This window comes from Mustela erminea, chromosome 7 (assembly GCF_009829155.1).
Source record: "Mustela erminea isolate mMusErm1 chromosome 7, mMusErm1.Pri, whole genome shotgun sequence".
NCBI lineage: Eukaryota > Metazoa > Chordata > Mammalia > Carnivora > Mustelidae > Mustela > Mustela erminea.
This window is the reverse complement of record NC_045620.1, coordinates 105,846,763-105,866,867: the sequence shown is the minus strand read 5'-3', so window position 1 is coordinate 105,866,867 and position 20,105 is coordinate 105,846,763. Positions and strand designations below refer to the sequence as shown.

The window sequence follows — 20,105 nt, the reverse complement described above, 5'->3', positions numbered from 1 at the left end:
ATGAAACAATGCTTAGCCTATTAGTCGTCATGGTCTCTGGTAGTTTTCAATTGTTTTTTAAAAAAAATACTGATCTCAATCCTTTAAACTGATTTTAGGGCCCATTGGTGATTTGCAGTGTGTTGCTGTTGTGTATTATTACCTAGAAGTGAGATTGCTGTGTGGGGAGTATGGCAATGTTCAACTGTACTAGATAGTCACTGTACAAATTTATACCTTCACCAGCAGCACGTGTCCTGTGGAACCGTATCCTTACCAACACATGGTTTTATCAGTTTTCATTTTGTCGATACTATATATGCCTATACGTATATATAAAGACCTCTGTGACTTTAAATTGTATTTTCCTTAATGCTCTTAAAGTTGAGCACTCTTTCACAGGTTTATTTGCCACTTATATTTCTTCTCATTTGAAATGCCTGTCCACGTGTTGTGCCAAATTTTCTTTTTCTTTTTCTTTTATTCTTACTGATTTTTAGGGTCTTTTTAATCCTTTATTGTTACAGACATTACGCCTACCTTCTACAAGTCTGTGCCTTGTCTTATATTTTCTTTATCGTGCCTTTTAACATAAATTCTTAAATTGCTGTGGAATTTATCAATCTTTTATTCTACACACTTGCTGAATCTTGTCTACTTTCAGATCTTGAAGTATATGTTTTTTAAAGTTTGAGTGTTTCCCCTTTCATATTTAATTCTTGAATCCAGTAGAAATTTCTGTCTGTAGTGTGAGGAAGGGATCTAATTTCATTTTTTTTCTCCTCTAGGGATTGTCAGTTGTCCCAGCACCATTTACTGAAGCAACTGTCCTTTACTAGTGATGTGGGGCCCTCTCTGGCACTACTGTAAATTCCCATTTCAGGACTTCTTTGTTCCTAGCCTATTTGTGTATCCTAATCCAACAATACACTGTTGCAATTACACTAGTTTTATAATTATTATATTATATTATATTATATTATATTATATTATATTATATTATCTAAAATATAATTCAGAGTTGTGTTGGCTTTTCTGGGTCTTTTCTACTTCCATATAAGTTTTGGAATCTGTTTGTTAAGTTTTTCAAAAAGAAGCCCTGCAAACACAAAAGGAAACTATTCTTTGACTGTGGTTTTATGAGATATATAGGGTAGTCAGATTCATAAAGACAGGAAGTAGAACATGGTTACCAGGGGCTTGGAGGAGGAGAGAATGGGGTGTTATTATTTAGTGGGGACAGCATTTCAGTTTGGGAAGATGAAAAATTTCTGGAGTTGAATGGTGGTGAGGGTTGTACAGCAGTTTGAATATACTTAATGTCATTGAAATGCACCCTTTTAAAATGGTTAAAAATTTTATGTTACGTATATTTTACCACAATTTTTTAAAATCTGCTGTAATTTTCTTTCAAAGTATTAAATCTATAGATTTGCAGAAAAATTGACGTATATACATATAAAACTGATGCTTGTCTCAAAGATTTTAATCTTCTAAGTGTTTTCTAGAAATCTATAATTTTCTCCATACATAGTATATCCTTTGATAGATTAATTTCTAGGTACTTTATGATTTTATTACTGTAAAAGGAATACTTTCAAAAAATTATGTTTCTTTTGTACCCATTTATTATAAAAATAGTTGACTTGTATATATAAACCTGACGACAAAAAATAATTCCTTCTGTATCTATAGATTCTTTGAGTGTGTTTTTTCTATAGACAATCATACCATCTGCAAATAATGACTTTTTCTTTCTTTCCACTTGCTATTCCCTTTTATTCTTTTTCATATAGAAGGTATTTTTTTGTCTTAGTCCTGGTTTTAAAAAGAATTAGCTCAACATTTCACTATTAAGAATGATGTTTGTCAAAAAAAAAAAAAAGAAAGAAATAAAGAAAGAAAGATGTTTGCAAAGGTTTTGATAGACCCACTTTACTTCCTAAAGAAGCTCCACTTATTGTTATTTTAAACATATTTTTGTCATTACTAGGTGATGAATTCTACTGCAAATGATTTTTTGCTTCTATTGAAATGTTATGTGTCTTCTTTAGTTTGTTCATGTGATAAATAACCCTCATAAATCTTTTAACTTTAAACTACTCTTTCCTGCTTGAAAAGCATTCAATTTTGCTTTGCTGCACTGTCATTTTTATATTTTCCTGAGTTTGGCTTGCTAGTGTTGTTTTAGCATTTTTGTTTACTTATTAGTCTACTGTTTTCCTTTCTTGTAGTTCCCTGATTTGAATTTATATGAAGTTTAACTAGTTTCATAAAGCTATTTTGGGAGTAGTTTCTTATTTTGTGGGAGAATTTGGTAAGTTATCTGAAAATTATCTTGGCCTGGGAGAATATTTAAACTACTGATTCACTTGCACAACACGGGTTTAAACAGCACAGTGCTGTCCCTTCGATAAACACAGGACAATACTGTAAATGTATTTTCTCTCCCTTATGATTTTCTTAATAACATGATCTTTTCTCTAGTTTATGCTACTCTAAGAATACAGTATATGATACATACAACATACAAAATATGTGTTGGCTGTGTGTGTTATTGGCAAAGCTTCCAATCAACAGTAGGCTATATGTAGTTGAGTTGTAGGGAAGTCAAATGTTAAATGAAGATTTTTGGTTGCACTGGAGTCAGCACTGCCCGCCCCCCCAGCACCATGCTGTTCAGGAGTCAGCTGTGGTTTAATTGTTTTAAAACCATTTAGGCTTTCTCTTCTTGTGTTGGCTTTCATAAATAATATTTTCTGGGAACTGATTATTTCGATTTGAATTTATTGGCATAAGGTTTTTCATACTGTTCTCTGATTATCTTTTAAACTTCTGTTAGATCTATAGTTATGTTCCATTTGTCATGCCTAAATTGATTTCTTGAGTTTCTGTCTTCCTTATTATTGCTTAATCTTATAGGAAGTTTGTCTTTTTTAGTTTGTTTTTTTTCGACAACCAGCTTTCCTTTTTGTTGATCCCCTCTATGGTACCTTAGTTTTCTACTTCATTGATTTACGCTCATAAATATGTTGCTTCCTTTATTCCATTTGTAAGGAATTTATTGTGGCTTTTAAATTTTTGTATGTTTTTTAAATTGCTATTTTATTTGGAGGCAGATTATTGTCTCTGTAACCAAAATGTGTGGAACTAATTTCCAAGAAAAGTATTTATTAGGAAATGTCATCTTACAATCTTGATTAAAAACATGGGAAACACAATAAATAGCAGTATGTGGGACTTTTCATATCTGTTGGCATAAAGTGAAATTAGGAAATCTGTAGTCCTTTTTTCTTTTTTTCTTCTTATTTCTTACTACTGCCCAGGTTCCTATTTATTTAAACTGTAGTCTATCTTTTTTTGGGGGGGAGGGGGCAGGAGAAGAGCAAAGACAGAGGGAGAGCAAGAATCTTAAGCAGGATCCATGCCCAGCATGGAGCTGGACACAGGTCTTGATCTCACAACCCTGAGACCACAGCCTGAGCCAAAATCAAGAGTCAGATGCTTGAATGACTGAGCCCTTCTGGTTCCCCAAACTGTAGTCTATCTTAAAGCGTGAAAACATCAGCTCCCATATTCTAGGATCGTTTCACTTAAGTCTCTATTAGTTGTAATGTCTCAATTTATCCTCATACACTCTACAAAGTCAGTACATCTTTTTAATATGTCTAGCCGGAACGAGCATTGTGTAGTACTATTAGCTTTCTCCCCAATTTATTAGTTTGAAAATTTTCCAACATATAAGGAGTAGAAAGAACAGTACAGTTCCCGTCAGAATCAGTTCCATCCATTCAGGAAACTTGTTCCCAAACTGGCAGCAAATCATCTGTCCTTTCATTTCTTTTCCAGATAGCAGAGCAGGGCTCGCTTCCATCATTCTGAAAGCAAAACAGACCCTCACCCATATGCAAATCTATATTCCTAGCAAATTTTCCGGGATAGACTTGAGATGTGCCAAAGGCAGTATTCCAATTGTAAATATTTGGAAAGTTCCAGTCCATTTATTTTTGTCTCGGATATTAACCTCCAAAACAGTACACATCTCTCTCCCCCAACATCCAGGTTTTACTGATTCAGTCTGTCTGTGTTCCTCTACTTAAGTCCCAAAACCTTGCTCTGATTTTTATGTATATTGAGAAAAGCTGTTTCATCCAACATGTTTTCAGTGTATGGGGCACTTCTCTAGGCATTAGTGACATGGCAGTGACTGTGGGTTCTCAGCCCCCATGGAGTTTATAGTCTAGTGGAGCACTCAGATGGCAGTCATACTGACCACTCATGAGAGAAGGACCCATGAGCCAGGGGGTGGGGGGGCATGAAGAAAGATGGGTTGAGAACTTCCTGGGGCTCTGAAATGCCTCCAAGTTGACCATTACTTTGTGTGGACACCCAGAAGCTACCCCTTCACGTGGACTATGGGAGGAATTGGTGATGGTACTGAGAAGTCTTCATGAGACTAGGGGAGGGAGGCAGGGCTTGGTTCTGAGCAGGACTGTACCTAATTCTGCAAACAGCTCCATCTTGTCCTCTCTTGTCCTTTCTTGTCCTGATGAATGATGTTCTCCCCCTCAACCACAGGGCTGCCACTGGAGCTCTGGCTGCTCTCATCAGCCCACTGATCCTTAGGAGACTTGGAGTTGAGGGAAGTGAAGATTCTGTATTATACTTGAATGTTTTGCCATACTGTATTATAAACATTTTCAAGTGTGGAGCAAAATTAAAAGAATTTTAGTGAATATTTATACATCCACCATCTAGATTTTACTGTTTAACCTGTTATTGTGCTTGTTACATCACATACCTATCCATTCATCAATTCCTCAACCCACCCAGCAATTCATCTTTTTTTCTCTGGTGCATTTCAAAGTAAACAACAGACATCAGCATACTTCTAAATAATTCAGCATGAACATCATTAACTAGAGTTTGAAATTTGGTTGTAGTTTTTTTTTCTTCTTATGTAGAATTTGTGCAATGAAATGCACAGCCCTTCAGTGTGCATTCACTGAATTTTAACAAGTGTGTGCACCTGTATAACCCAAACTCTTGTTAAGTTATAAGTCATCAGCATCCAGAAATTTCTCTTATGTCCCTTTTCAGTCAGTTTCTGTGACCACCACCCCAGATGCATTCACTGATAATCTGAAACTTTTCTACCACAGATTAGTTTTTCCTGTTTTAGAATTTCGTATAAGTGGAACCATAAATTATGCACTGTTTTGTAGCTGGCTTATTAGCATGGCATAATGCCTGCTGAGATTCATTCACGTTGTCATGTATATTAGCTTGTTCCTTTTTATTGCTGAGTAGTATTCTATTTTATGGATCTACTAGGATTTGCTTTCCATTTTTTTATTGATGGATAGACACCTGCGATGTTTTCAATGCTTTAGTCTTCCCAGTTGATCTACTGTGAATATTTATATATAAGACTTTTTGTGAATATATGTTTTTTTTTCTCTTAGGTGAATTGTTGGAGTAGAATTGTTGGGTCGTAGGGTATGGGTATGTGTTTATTTAGTTTTATGGGAAACTATGGGAAATTTTTCCAAAGTGGTTTTGCCATTCTACACCTCATCAATAAATATGAGAGTTCTGGTGGCTCTGTATCTTTGTCAACATTTGATGATGTCAGTATATTTAATTTTAGTCATCTTAGTGGGTATATAATGATGCCTCTCTGTGGTTTTCTTTTGCATTTCTTTGAGGACTAATGGTGTGCATTTGAATTTAATTTAAATTTAGAGTCATTTTGACCTTTTTATAAATAAAAGGAGATTGCCTTTAGCAATATTCCTATTTTTAAGAGAATCTGCACAGCCTTTTATATACTAGGTGAGTTCCTAAAGCTACGTGATGTGGTCGTGCTTGGCATGTAACTCATGATAGAGTGGGTGGATGAGATCCACTTCGCGTAGCACATGAAGTTCACAACCTCAGATGGACATTCTGATTGGTAAACATTCCAAAAAAGATAGTTTCTAAGAACAAAATTTATAGTCTCCAGACTTCCTAGTAACAGTCTACGGAATGACTGAAACATACTTTTCAATAAAATGTGACAGTTCTTTACATTTTTTTGTTAAAGAAACTAGGAAAGAGGCTCAACCTTCTAAAAAGACTGGATTCAGAATAAATATGGATATAATTTAAATTTCCTGGTACTTAGCATATAAATGACCTCCCACCCTCCTGTCAACATGGAGGGCAATTACAAATTCATTGCTAGGCATTCTCAAAAGCATGGTGTCAATTGCTTCTTAATGTTTCTCTTGTGGCTTCTGACTGAGCAACAACTGCTACCTGCAGGTTTAATTTTAATTAACGAGCATCTAAGTTATTTGGGTCTTATGATAACTTACTTCCCAAGGATTTGGGGTGAGGGGAGGGCAAAGAGGTGGCTAGGCTATGGGAAACCCTAAGTGTGAATTAACCCCTTTGCTATCTATCTAAATGGAAGTTTCATGAGGCAGGGTGGGAGGGGTTGGAGGGGTGCAAAATTAGCACAAAAGGCAGAGCCACATATTGAAAAGTCCATAGGGTTTTAAGGGAGACTTAGGTGTTTTAAGTCTCTTTGTGCCTAAGTCTCTAACTCCCCTGTGGCTCAGTTTCCTTATTACCAGATGGGAAAGATGGAAATTACTACCTGCTGAAGAGAGTCATTATCTCTGCAGAACATGGTACACTGCACTTTCCCATAGCCCTCTCACTGCCCTCTGGAGCTCCTTTTCCCTTAAATACAGGTATCCCCTAAGACAAAACCCAAGCCTGAGCGTGTTCTGCCCATGTGACCTTGAATGGGTTGCTGAAACTTGCTGAGCCCCAGTTTCCCAAACCATACATTGAAATAATTATGGTATCTGTATCATAGAATGTCTGAAATGGTTGAATATTACGCAGCACTAATAAGTACAGGTCCTGATACATTATGTATTTAAGAAATATTATTCATTGACAAATACTTTGTGATGGATGTATTTGGCTACCAATGTTCATTTGTAATCATTATTATAACAAATGCCGAATAATGGTTGAGAAGATGATCATAAACCCAAAGGATGGAAATTATATAGCTCTTAATGAAGAAAGACTATATAAAATATTGATTAACTACCTATAATACAAGGGGAAGTGAAAAAAAATAGGAAACCAAATTATCTTTATACCACAAGGACAACCACATAGGATCAACTCAAGCCAAGCATTCATCAGAAAAATCCTGAAAGGAGCATGAATATAGCGAGTGAGAGATGTGAGGGGCTGAATTGTACTTACATTGCTCTTCTAATGGAAGAAAATTCTTTTTGACAGAACAGACTGTGTCTGTTTTTTTTTTCACATGGCATCCTTTGGTGAGGACAAAATAATAATAATGGTCACTGTGTTTCTCCTTCAGCTTCCTGGCATTTAACATGGACACAGTCGATAATCTCGCCTTTCTATTGAAAGCAGTGAATTTTCGTGAAAGAGTTCTTCAGCGGAGTTTGGTGGCCAGAATTTATTATAAGGTAAAGATACGTTGTGTTTTTTCTTTTGGACACGTGTCTAAGGCATATTCTTGCTGGAGAACGATCTGCTAAATGTGGTAGAGGATGAGTCAGGGTAATTACAAGCTTCTGGAAATGGCTAGAGTTCTTACAGGGCATTTTTATGACATGACAATCCTGCTTGTTCTTCAGGCCCCGATGCTACTGTTAAACCCTTTGTGTTGTCTTTTAGAATTCTGCCCGCAAGCCACCATTGGGCTGCTGTGAGAGTTGAAGAGTGGAGTAATTTTAGCCCTTATTGGAATTGAAAAATCATTGTCTATATGTATAATGAATACTTTGTTCTCTGGGGGAAAAAGGTACATAAGGCATATACAAAAAATTACCATTGGATTAGCCTGAGATACACTCTCTTTCCTATTAAAACACCCATGACATGGGGCACCTGGTTGGCTCAGTTGTTTAAGCAACTGCCTTTGGCTGAGGTCGTGATCCTGGAGTCCTGGGATCGAGTCCCACATCCGGCTCCCAGCTCCATGGGGAGTCTGCTTCTCCCTCTGACCTCCCCTCTCATGCTGTCTCACTCTGTCTCTCTCTCTCTCAAATAAATAAAATCTTAAAAAAAAAAAAAAGAAAGAAAGAAAGCAAAACACCCATGACACCCTGCAAAAACATAAAACCTTATATTAGCATTGATAGAAATCTAGAGGGAAGTTTGCCAAGTGCCAATGGGGATGGTCTGGGGAAACATTCCCCACCCCAGCAATATGTTTCATCTTCTAATGCCAGCATGAATAGACAAAACGACTCTGAGATGTTTTACTTATCCTGCTCTCTGCCCAGGCTCAGGGGCCCAGGGCTACTGTAACCTGAGAACAGACCACTTCCCCTCTTCTGAATGGGAATTAGTTTCCAAGAGGGCCAGAATCGGGCCCCATGCAACTCTCACCTTTTAACTCATCTCTTTTATACTGATTCTAAGATCACACGTCCTAGTACAACCACAGAGCAAGTAGAAGGGAAGAGGATGAATAGCACATGAGAATGGGTATTCTCATAGGAAATGCTCTGGAGGCAGAAGAGCCCTGGGAGCAGAAAGTGGTCAAGACCCACTGCTGGTGGGACAGAGCCAGACTGATGAGAACCTGGGGGCTGGGCCAGGTTTTGTACCAATAAGTTCACCCTTCAGGTATAGGTACAAGGTGAGGCACTGCCAGACACCGGGGGCCCATCTGCATAGGTTTAGTGACTCTGAGCTACCTGCCCTGGTCAAACATGGAGCCAGTCAAAATAAGAGAAGGATACACTCACAGGCAAAAATGCATTAGTGAACAGCGTTAACAATGGATAGAATGTAGTCTATGACTTAGCTTTCCAAGACTGTGGAAGAAAAGGATAAAGATGAGATGGCAAGAGATGATGATAGACACAGAGTGAAAATAGTAGAAATCCAACCTATGTATAACAAATATTCCTGAAAATGCTGGAACAAGAGGAGCAGCAATAATAATCACAGATATAAGAGAAAAATATTTTCCTTAGTGTAAAAAACAAATCAAAATATTGATAGAAGGGACGCCTGAGTGGCTCAGTTGGTTAAGCCTCTGCCTTCGGATCAGGTCATGATCCCAGGATCCTGGGATCGAGTCCCGCATCGGGCTCCTTGCTCAGTGGGGAGCCTGCTTCTCTCTCTGCCTCTGCCTGCCGCTCTGCCTGCTTGTGTTCTCTCTCTCTCTCTCTCTGACAAATAAATAAATAAATAAATAAAGTCTTGAAAATATTGATAGAAAAAAATATCCATACTTAGATATAGCCTGAAAACCTAGCATAAAGAGAGTATCATATAAGCAGCCAGACAGAAAATAATAGTTTACCAGTAAAGGGGAAAACATAAGGCTAGGTTCAGTCTTTATTCACCAGCTCCAAATGGAGTAATGTCTCCTTCTCTAAAGAGGAAGCTTCATGATCTAAGCATACTATTCCAAGCCCTGCTAAGCAGCTTCCGCATTCCTGACTGTCAGAAACCGTGTGAAAAATGAGTGTTTGCTTTAATCTCTGAAATCTGGGGGCAACATGTTAACAGCAGTGGATATGTAACACAGATTTGGGCGCCCCAAGGTAGGGGATGATGTAACAAAAGCTCAAGATGTGGGCGTGGCTTTGGAACCAGGCGGTGAGCTTTGAGAAGAATTTTAGTAGAAGCCTGAACTGCCTTGAAGAAAATGTTCATAGAAGCCTTCTGGGCTTTGATAAAGCTGTGGGTGAGGACTCAACAGATGTGAATAAATGTTACTGGAAACTGGAGGAAGGAAGATTCTTGCTCTGGAGGGCCAGAACTTTAGCAACACTGGGGCCTGCAGTTACAGGGAAAGTGGAAAATGTACCCCATCCGCTGGAAGTGTTGAGAGTGCCTGCTTGCTTATGACGGCTTACCCTAGAATGCCAAAAGACAGGGAAGCTCAGGGAAACAGTGCTTAACATGGAGGAACTGAGACTTGCTGTGATTTTGAAGATTCCCAAGTCCTCCCTACGGTAACTGTACTCATTTCTTGTGGCTGATGTAACCAAGTACCGTGGTGGTAGCTCCTGGCAGCTGTGTCCCTTGGCTTGTCTTCTCATCACTCCAAGCTCTACTTCTGTCACCTCATGGCATTCTTGAGTCTGTGTATCTCTGCCTTCCTTTCTTCCTTTGAGGAAACCTGTCCATTGTATTGGACTAAGTCTCACCCTACTCCAGTATGAACTCCTCTTAACTTGACTACACATGCAGAGACCCTGTTCCGCAAAAGATGGCGTTCACAGACCCTGGGGATTAGGGCTTCCATACATCTTTTTTGGAAGACGTGCTCTTACCCAAAAGTACCACAGAAAATGGCTTTGGAGCAAAGATACCAGAGCACTCTCTGGAATGCATGGTCTGAAGATGTGAGTAAAATCCTTTCAGAGCTGAGAAAGATCAGAGAGGAGTCTTCAGTCAGGCAAGAGGCCCTCTGAAGAGATTAAGGGTATGCCTCACAGATCTTTTCAGCCAAGCTGCAGGGCTTCTAGGATGCTCCAGGGCATCATTCTCTAGCCTTCTCCGTGCCCCAAAGACCCATCTCAAAGAGATTTGTGGATGTGGACTTTTTTGTCTAATGGGCTAACTGCCCCCCCCAAAGATTCACAGAAGATGTATAAAGTTTTTAAGAAAATTATTTCAGCCACATTTTTTAGCTCAGAGATAGCACACGATGAATAGAGCCTTAAGCCACCAAGCTTCTACAAGCCGGGAGCAGGCTGAGAAGACTACTCAGTCACAAACATGTGGCCCTTTCATGATAATGGGAAGATTCCTCAGAGGGAACAACTATGAGCTCAGAGGGTGGAGCCAAGGGCCATGGAGAATAAGAACTCCTGGACAGGAGTAGGACTAAATCTTAATTTAAAAAAAAGGTTTGACATTTGCTCATCTGGATTTCAGAGTTTCTATGGATCACTGACCCCTTTATTCCTCCCATTTTCTTTCCTGTTGAGCAAGAATATGCATAGCGGTTATCCAGTCCTATCCCACTATTGTATGTTGGTCCTGTAGGGGCCAGATATCTCTCCCCCTTATAAGCCTTCAAATCAAAAGGAACTATACTTAAGGAATGACATCTGGGGAATGTAATCTGCACCCAGCCTAGACTTAGATGATGGGACTCTGGAATTTGGATCACTGCAGTAATGAGATGAGATGTCCATGGACCTTGGAAAGAGATGAGGTTAGGCTGTGATAGAATCCAAGGTTGTCTTCAAGGATCCCTGCTTCCTGCTAGTCTCATCCTTTTATATACATTGTGCCAGGGCTAGTTGGCGTAACCAGTAGAATGCAGCAGAAGTAATGGAATGTTTTCTGAGATTGCATTATAAAGACACTGTGGCTTCTGTCTTAGTTTCTGTCGCTCTGTCTCTCCCTCACTCTGGGGGAAGCCATGTCATGAACAGCCCATGTGGCAAAGAACTAAACTGTCTTGCCAAAAGGAATGTAAATGAGCATGGAAGTGTCTCCTCCAGCCCCATTCCAGTCTTAGAGATACTGGGGACCAGGACAGTCAACAACTAGACTTGAGAGCCTGAGCCGGAAGCACCCGAACGAGACGTGTCCAGATTCCCAAGCCTCAGAAACCATGTCAGATACAAAAGTTATTTAAGATGCTAAATTTGGAGATAACTTGTTGCACAGCAATAGATAACTAAAATAGCATCTGAAAGCAAAAATTGTTGAATAGTTTTGACATCGATAGACATGTTTTTTGGAACAAAATACAGAAGGAGATTATAATATCCTCGATCAGTATTTCCATTTAATAAGATAAGATGGCATTCTTTCTGTGTCGATAAGAGCATGATTGTGCAATATTCTGATGCTTCTTGTTTTTCAGTTATTATAGACAGTGCCACAAGGAACATTCTTAACAGCCTGCAGTTTTCAGACTTTATATACTACCACATTGTTCTCTACAAATGTTGAACCAGATTGTACTTCCCCATGCCCACATTTCTCTACACTCATTTTTCTAACACTTTATTTCTCCAACTTTCTAACTTCTTTTATCTTCAGGATTGGGGAGTCTGGCATCTTCTTTTTACTTTTTATTTACTTTACTAACATTAGAAAAATAAGTCCACTCTAAAATACCTACTTTTTATTCCCTTTTAAGCATGATATTAGATGTTTTCTGATAATTTTTCAGAACTTTTTTTGCTTATAATTGCTCTCTGCAAGAGAACAAATTGCTCACTAGTATTGATTTTCTAAGTTTAAGAAAAGAAAACCTTTGCACATATATGTGTACACACACACACACATATATGTGTATTCTGAACATTAAAAAAACATTAGGCATGTGGTGTGGTGAAAACATGTAAAGGTTTTAGAATCAGACAACTGTGTCTTACTGCTTCTGATCCTCTGCTTCTATATGTATATATTTGAGATAAGAAGAGTGGCATGATATGAACTTGTTGCAAGGATGGAATAAGGTAGAATATGTAAAAAAAAAAATCCCAGAAGAATCATTTATCATTTTTGAAAATGATAAACCTCACACTCATGTTATCTTAGTTGCTATCATTAATGTAACCATTTTAATGGGCAATTTAAAATTTGTTGAGCAGAACTGTTTTCTAGGGGTAGGCATGGGAAGACCAAAAAGATTATTAAGATAGTGCCTGCCTTGGGATAAGTTCCTTAGTTTTAGCCCAAGGCAAAATGAAATAAGTTAAGTGCTAAATTATGACAAAAGCTACAAATGTAGAGGAAAAAATACTGACTTCTATATCTTCATTTGTATTTTTGGCTCAGCTGCTTTTTCAAATAGCTGTATGTTGACTTATATCTACCTATATTAATTTGGTATATGTTGAAATCTAATGATCTGTTCAGCAATTTCAATATCTGATCCACATGGAGCTTGGACATGTCCAGAGGTGGGTCATTTCATCCAGAATGCCAAGATCTTGTGAAAATAACCATGTGATTTAGTCAGAATCTTTCGAAGGAGTAAAAACATGAGTGGGCTTCAGAAATCCGTTTTTCTTCTTAATTTTTCAGTAATGCTCTTTAATTTTCTTCAGCTGCACGTTTTATTTTAGAGTTACTTGGCCAACCCTTCTCCTCACATTACATTGCTCATCTGCCTTTTACCCTGAAGCACAAGTGTTATGGGACTAGTAGTTCACATTCAGAGCTGGAGGGTCAAGACCACTAGTCCTCATGAAAGAGTAAGCCTGAACTATTGTCTGATAATGCTTTTCTCTCTTCCATGTACCCAGAATTAAACTGAAAATGGGACCAGGAACTATCCTCCAGTGTGCTGGTGGCCATGGAGGGAGATCAGCCCCATAGTTTCCCTCGAAGCCCCACTTCTCTAATTTTCCAAAATCATGCTGCAAATCTTGCTCGTTAAGATCACTGCATCATCAGGGTGCCTGGGTGGCTCAGTGGGTTAAGCCACTGCCTTCGGCTCAGGTCATGATCTCAGGACCCTGGGATCGAGTCCCGCATCGGGCTCTGTGCTCAGCAGAGAGCCTGCTTCCCTTCCTCTCTCTCTGCCTGCCTCTCTGCCTACTTGTGATCTCTCTCTGACAAATAAGTAAATAAAATCTTAAAAAAAAAAAATCACTGCATCATCTTCCCATTAGTAGGGAGAAAAAAATAAACCAATAAACAATGGCTTGGTTTTGAGGATATTCTATTAAGGACTTCTGTCTTTGTATGGAGAAAAGTCTATGGGAAATATAAACCCTTGGTAATCAATATATTTAACAAATGATTGTTTATTTCCAAGTGTGCATAACAAAAATTGGGCAGGTAAAAGGATGAGAATCCAGATGGAATGATAGTTCTAGTTAACTGAGGGCCGATTTACATTCTATCTCTTAGCACCCATAACCTACCTCTACCACACTAGTATTTCCCCCACTTAGGAGTATATAAGAATCACCTGGGGAACAGTAATTTTAAAAATCTGATTCATGGTGCTCTACACCACACTGAAAGGCTGAGTCGAAAGGAAAAGGGAAGTGGTTTGCAAAAGAACATTATTAATCATCCTCAAAATCTAGGGGCAGTAAACTCATTTGGAAACAACTACCCTAAGTTATTTTTCCTTATTCAGAATTTGAGATTTGGGTGGACAAGAATTGGTGAAGGCTGGAAATAAGGTTATCAGAGATGTGACTTTCTAGAACTTTCTGTCTGGAAAGCTATCTACACTTCTTATTGTTGTGGTCAATGTGTCAAATGACTCTGTGTGTGTGTGTGTGTGTGTGTGTGTGTGTGTGTGTGTGTGGCTTTAAAGCTCTTTAGATCATTAAAACATAATAAAGCCACAGTACTTCTTTAAAGACTATCTTTCTAACAGATGATGCCAGCTGTTTTGTTTGTTATAATTTTAAACTGATAACATCTTTACTCAGGTTACCAGGTGGGGTTTTGAAATCTTCTCTGAGTTCTTATCTGTGAAAAATGAGAGCTGAGTTGGTCATTGAATGGCACACATGGCACATGCTGGAGATAAGGCTGCCATAATCGCCATCATTTGGGAACTACAGAGTTCATTGGATACCTGGTAGATCCAGAGAGGGTCTTGGAAATGCCTTTGTCAACAAACCCAGAGGCAGGAAAAACTGTGCTGCTTTGCTTGTACCTCTCTAAGAGTTTGAGGGTGGAGACAGGAACAGAGGGTAAGAGCAGCTGGGTTGTGTTTGTTACATTTTTTAAAGCCAAAACAGTGGCCTGAATAGCAGATGTTTTACTAAAGATCTCATGGCACAGAAATGCCAAGAGCTTCGTTCCAGAGGCAGATCTTCAAAGATAGGAAACAGGATTAGAAACCAGATTTCCTGAGTTCCTTCTTTGCATCGATATTGATGCATCTTCTTACCCCTCTGGTCAAGTTGGATTGGGAAAATGATCAAACGACCAGGACAATCTGATGGAGGGGCCTTTCTATCTTCGGAATATGGGTGCTGCCTATGCAAAGGTCACCTCTGCAAAACAGTGGCTCCCTCTCTGTTGACTGGTACTTGAAATTCCTTTTGTGAGGAACATGCTCCCATTTCCCATTCCAATTTTGGGAACATATCCACTAAGATAAGGCTTAAAGTCCTGCAACTCCACAGAAAAGGAAAGGGTCACCGACTGCCACTTCACAGTACACGGTGACTGAGGAAGTGGTGGATACTGGTCTGGAGAAACCCTAGAATGGACAGGCAGCAAGATCTGAGGCTGACTGTGCCTGCTTTGCAAGGGTACAGTGCTCCCAGTCCTTAGCTCATCACTTTCTTCTTTGCTGTTGCTGGTCATAGGAAATGTTTCTGTTCTGTGATGTTTTCCTCTCATACTTTCTTCTCCACCCTATAGCAACCCAATTGCATTTTCTCTTTTCCCCTCACTTCTGACTTTCTTTACCTATCTCTTACAGAGAGAATGCTAAATTCTCTTCCTATGGAAACCTATTATAGGGAGGGAATGAAAAGGAAAGAAGTGAAGTGAAGAGAAAGGCAAGGAAAAGGAAATAGTATTCCTGATTACTACATGGAGGGCACAGTCATTTTCTTTGGGGTGTGAGAGCTAGCCTTCCCTCTTTCCTATTTGTAACTTCTTTCTCTGAGAAAGTGAGAAACTGGCTTTCATTGTTTATTATTTGTTTACTTGTCTGATCTTCCCTGGGGTACACAGTAAGTAGTTTACAGATAGGCAGCCTGAGGATGAAGAAGGTTAGTGCTTTCTTCAAGGTAACACAGTTACCAATACCAAAGATTAGACTGATATTTGATCACTCAAATATTCTATTTTTCCTCAAACTTTTACCCACTATTTTTAATATCCATTTATGAATCTTTCTAGAAACAATTAATACTATGGTGTTTGCCTAGTGGGGATTTTCTCTTACCCTCATCTCAATTACATTAGTTAATTAGAACCAAGAGCTATCTCTTCTCCTGCAACTACTTATTTATTCAATTAATTATTATATCAGTGTGGACTCACAGATATTTATTCTATGTTTGGGCTACAATTCAATACTATCGTTATTTATTTTCTTGCTCAGACTATTCCAGTTTTGGCCATTGAGAACTCCTTCAGGTTACCCTCTACGTCCCTTTGATAGGTCTCTATTTTTTTTTTTTTTTTTTTTTTTTTTGGTAAGCACTTCCTTATTTTCTGATACCACAAAATGTATCATATCTTGTATTTTCCTGCCAGACCTACAATCATTTTCCCAAGAATCCCTGCTTCCTTTTATTGGAAAATGGTGTTTAAAAGCCAATATTGGGTTGCTGGGTGTGCTAATAATTGCTGGAGTGTCACCACTTCTAGCTGTTCTAAGCTAGGAAATAAGTGTATGTTTACTAACTGCCACATTCTCATGCGGACCTGTATGTGTGTATATTAGAAACCACCAGTTTATACTGGTAGCTCTGATTCCAACCCAAAGCCACAAGGTTCATTCTAGCCTTCCCTCCTTCCTATTTGTAACTTCTTTCTCTGAGAAAGTGAGAAACTGGCTTTCATTGTTTATTATTTGTTTACTTATTTGATCTTCCCTGGGGTACACAGTCATACCTCTGTGAAAAAGACATTTACTAACTAGAATATTATTCTTTTGGCTTGTAATATTTAATCAAAGTAGTATTTCTAAAGTTACTTTTATTTTGGTTCCTTTTCCACACCCTTTAGTGAGATTGTATTATTTATTTGTAACATAAGTTCATTTGTTCCTAATTGTTTCTGCTTTGGGATCTCACTACATACTGTTTGTTTTTTGCCTATTCCTGGTTTGACTATGTAAAACACTACTAAGTTTCTTGGACTTAAAGCTTTTAGAAATGTATACTCATCCCTATTTCTTTTTCTTCCTTTTTTTCCCCTCTAAATACCTGTAGGTGTCCTTTACTTAAATTTAGTTTTTGGCTTCTCTTTCCTTTATTTCTTTCACCCAAATAAGCAGGAACACGTGCAATTTTCTTATATTGCTTTCTCTGTTACATGAAGGATAGCATGCCACATATACTCCTCTGTCCTTTTTTCCCCACTTAAAGGTAGTATGTTTTGGGAATTACTCTATATTACTTCATAGAGATCTATCTCATTTTAATTTTTTAATTTTAATGTTAATGTTTTAATGTTTAATTTTAATTTTAGTGTTCAGTTAGCTAACATATAATACATCGTAAGTTTATGTTGTAGTGTTCAATGATTCATTAGTTGCATATAACATTTTTTTAAGTAGCACCAGAATAATACACTGTGGATGTGCCATAGCCTACTTAATTAACCTCTTTCTAATACATGGACAATTATCTTCCTCTCAATAACTTGCAGCCAGAAATAATGCTACGTGAATAACCTTACACATATAAATTTTAGTATTACTTAATGTGTATCTTCAGGGCTGATTTCTTCAAATTTGACTGCTGGGTCCCAAGTAAGTGAATATGTAGTGTGGTTAGGTATTGTCAAGTTCTGCTTCTTGTACCAGTTTACATCCCCATCCTGCCCCCACCACCATTGTTTGTTTTTTCACAACCTCATCAACAGAACATACTCTTATACCTTTTTCCCCCCCAACTTGATAGATAAGGAATGGTTTCTTTGTGTTGGTCTTGCTTTTCTCCAACTGTGAGAGAGTTTGAACAGTTTTTCATGAGTGTGGGGCCAGCTTAACATATTTATCATGTATTGTCTATTCATATCATTTTCCATTAGGGCTTTTGGTATTTTGTCCTTCCATTTTTAAGAATGTTTTCTATATTAAGGCTCTTAACTCTTTGCCATATTGCAGTTTTTTTCCCAGTTTGTCACCTGTTCTTTTGACTTTGCTTATGTTGATTTTTACTATGCAAAAAAAAAAAAAATTAACTCTTATGTAGTTAAATGTAATAATATTTGCTGGTTTTGTTTTTGGATTTTAACTGACAGAAAGCCATTCCCTGCTTTTAGGTTAAAAGGAAAGTGATCACATGGAAACCTCAATCTTAATGTCATTAGGAATCCAGCAGATGGGATTTGGGACTATCAAAAAACTGGAAGTTGAAGGGGGGGAAAAAGGAGTAACAGAAAGGGCAACTTCACAATATGTGTATGACATTACTCAAATCATTAACTCATATATGAAATATGCATGGATGGACAAGATGCCAAAGAGGTCCAGGGATTTTTAATTTGGAAGGCTTAAAGAGCTGAACAGAAAATTCAACTGTTGCCTGCTACATGGGAAGCAGAATTTGTAGTTTGAATCCTGCCAAGTTACATGGGTAAAGTCAACTCAATGGCTTTCCACTGAAGCCCCAGCAGGGCTATCCCTTATGTATAAAACTATGTCCCAGGAAAAAGAATTTATCCAAGGACTAAAGGTAAAATTAAAACAAAGAAAAGGCAAAACCAGAAAGATTCTTCCTAACAAAGTATGAAACACCCTCTACAAATTCAAGTTTATCTGCTTGTGAGTTAACTGGGAAAAAAATTCAACACTCTTTAGATGAAGATAATAGGATCCAGAATGAGTATTCTTTAAAGTGTCCAATATACAATAAAATGTTGTCAGACATGTGAAGAAATAGGAACATATAATGCATAATCAAGAGAAAAACCAGTCAATAGAAAAAGAAATAAAATGACCTAGATGTTGAAATTAGAAGAAAAGGGTTTTTGAAAACATAATGAATGTAATAAAGAGTGAACAAAATAGGGGTGCCTGGCTGGCTCAGTCTGTTAAGCATCTGACTCTTGATTTTGGCTCTGGCCATGATTTCCAGGTCATGAGATGGAGCCTCATGTCAGGCTCCACACTCAGCATGGAGCCTGCTTGAAATTCTCTCTCTCCCTCGCCCTCTGCCCCTCCTCCGGGCCATGCTCTATATCTCTCAAACAAATCTTTTTTAAACAAAAGTATAGGTAAATATTAGTGACACTTTTCCTTTGTATCTTAAACTTTTCATAATTAAATTAGCTGTTTAAAGCAAAACTAATTATGATTATTTAGTGTTTTTAAAGTACATAAAAGTATATGCCATATATTGTCATATGGCAAGAATAACACAAAAGATGAGAAGTAGTAAACATGGAATTATACTATTATACATGAAGTGTTATTAGTTAAAGGTAGACTATTATAAGTAAAGAATATATATTCTAATAGAGAAGCTAGACTGAGGCAAAAACAAAACTCTTTAGTTAATCCAGAAGAAGTCATGGAAAGAACAACAAAAATTAAAGACCTAAGGAGATAGTCTACAAGTAGACTTATGCCCAACACTGTCTAATAATGTGTAAATGGACTGAACACTCCAATTAAAAGGCAAACATTGTCACAGAGGGTTAGAAATAAACAAGTTCCATTTATATGCTTTAAAGGTAAAGACAGATAAGAAAAAGATATAGCAAGCAGCTAGAACATAAGAGAGCCTATATTAATATCAGATAAAACAAACTTTAAGACAAAGACTATTACTAAGGATAAAGAAGGTTATTTCATGGTAATTTAAAGGTCACTTCGTCAAGAAGAGACAACAGGGGCACTTGGGTGGCTCAGTTGGTTACGCGTCCGATTCTTGGTTTTAGCTCAGGTCATGATCCTCAGGGTTATGAGGCTCAGCCCTACATTGGGCTCCTTACTAGGTGTGGAGCCTGCTTAAGATTGTCTCTCTGCCTCTCCCTCTTCCTCTCCCCATGCCCCACCACCCAGCTGTTGATTTCTCTCTCTCTAAAAGAGAGAGAGAGAGAGAATAACCAGAAATAGATATACACCATTAAAATATTTGAAGCAGAAATTGACAGAACTCAAAGGAGGAGTAGGGAAATCCCGTAATTGATGAAACAAGTAGACAGAAATTCAGTATGGCTACAAAAATATGAACAACACTATCATCCAATCTGACCTATTTAGCATTTATAGACATTTATTGAAAACTAGACCCAGAGACTAGAGTGCTATCCATAAGGCAGCTCTCAATAATATCAGTCAATAATTTTTAAAGATATTTATTTATTTATTTGGGGGAAGAGGGGAGAGAGAGAGGGGAGTGCATGAATGGGGGAGAGAGGCAGAGGGAGAAAGGGAAGCAGACTCCTTGCTGAGTGAGGAGCCCAATGTCTCCCAATCCCATGAC

General features: G+C 38.0%; 1 protein-coding gene across 2 annotated transcripts in view; it reads left to right on the top strand.

Annotated features, from left to right (window-relative positions):
• Positions 1-20,105, top strand: part of ACOXL (acyl-CoA oxidase like) — a 358,121-nt gene that overhangs the window by 246,734 nt on the left and 91,282 nt on the right. For both annotated transcript variants that reach the window (XM_032352781.1, XM_032352780.1), the window contains one exon: positions 7,376-7,487. In XM_032352781.1, the coding sequence (XP_032208672.1) occupies positions 7,376-7,487 (112 nt within the window). The remainder of the gene's footprint in view (positions 1-7,375; positions 7,488-20,105) is intronic.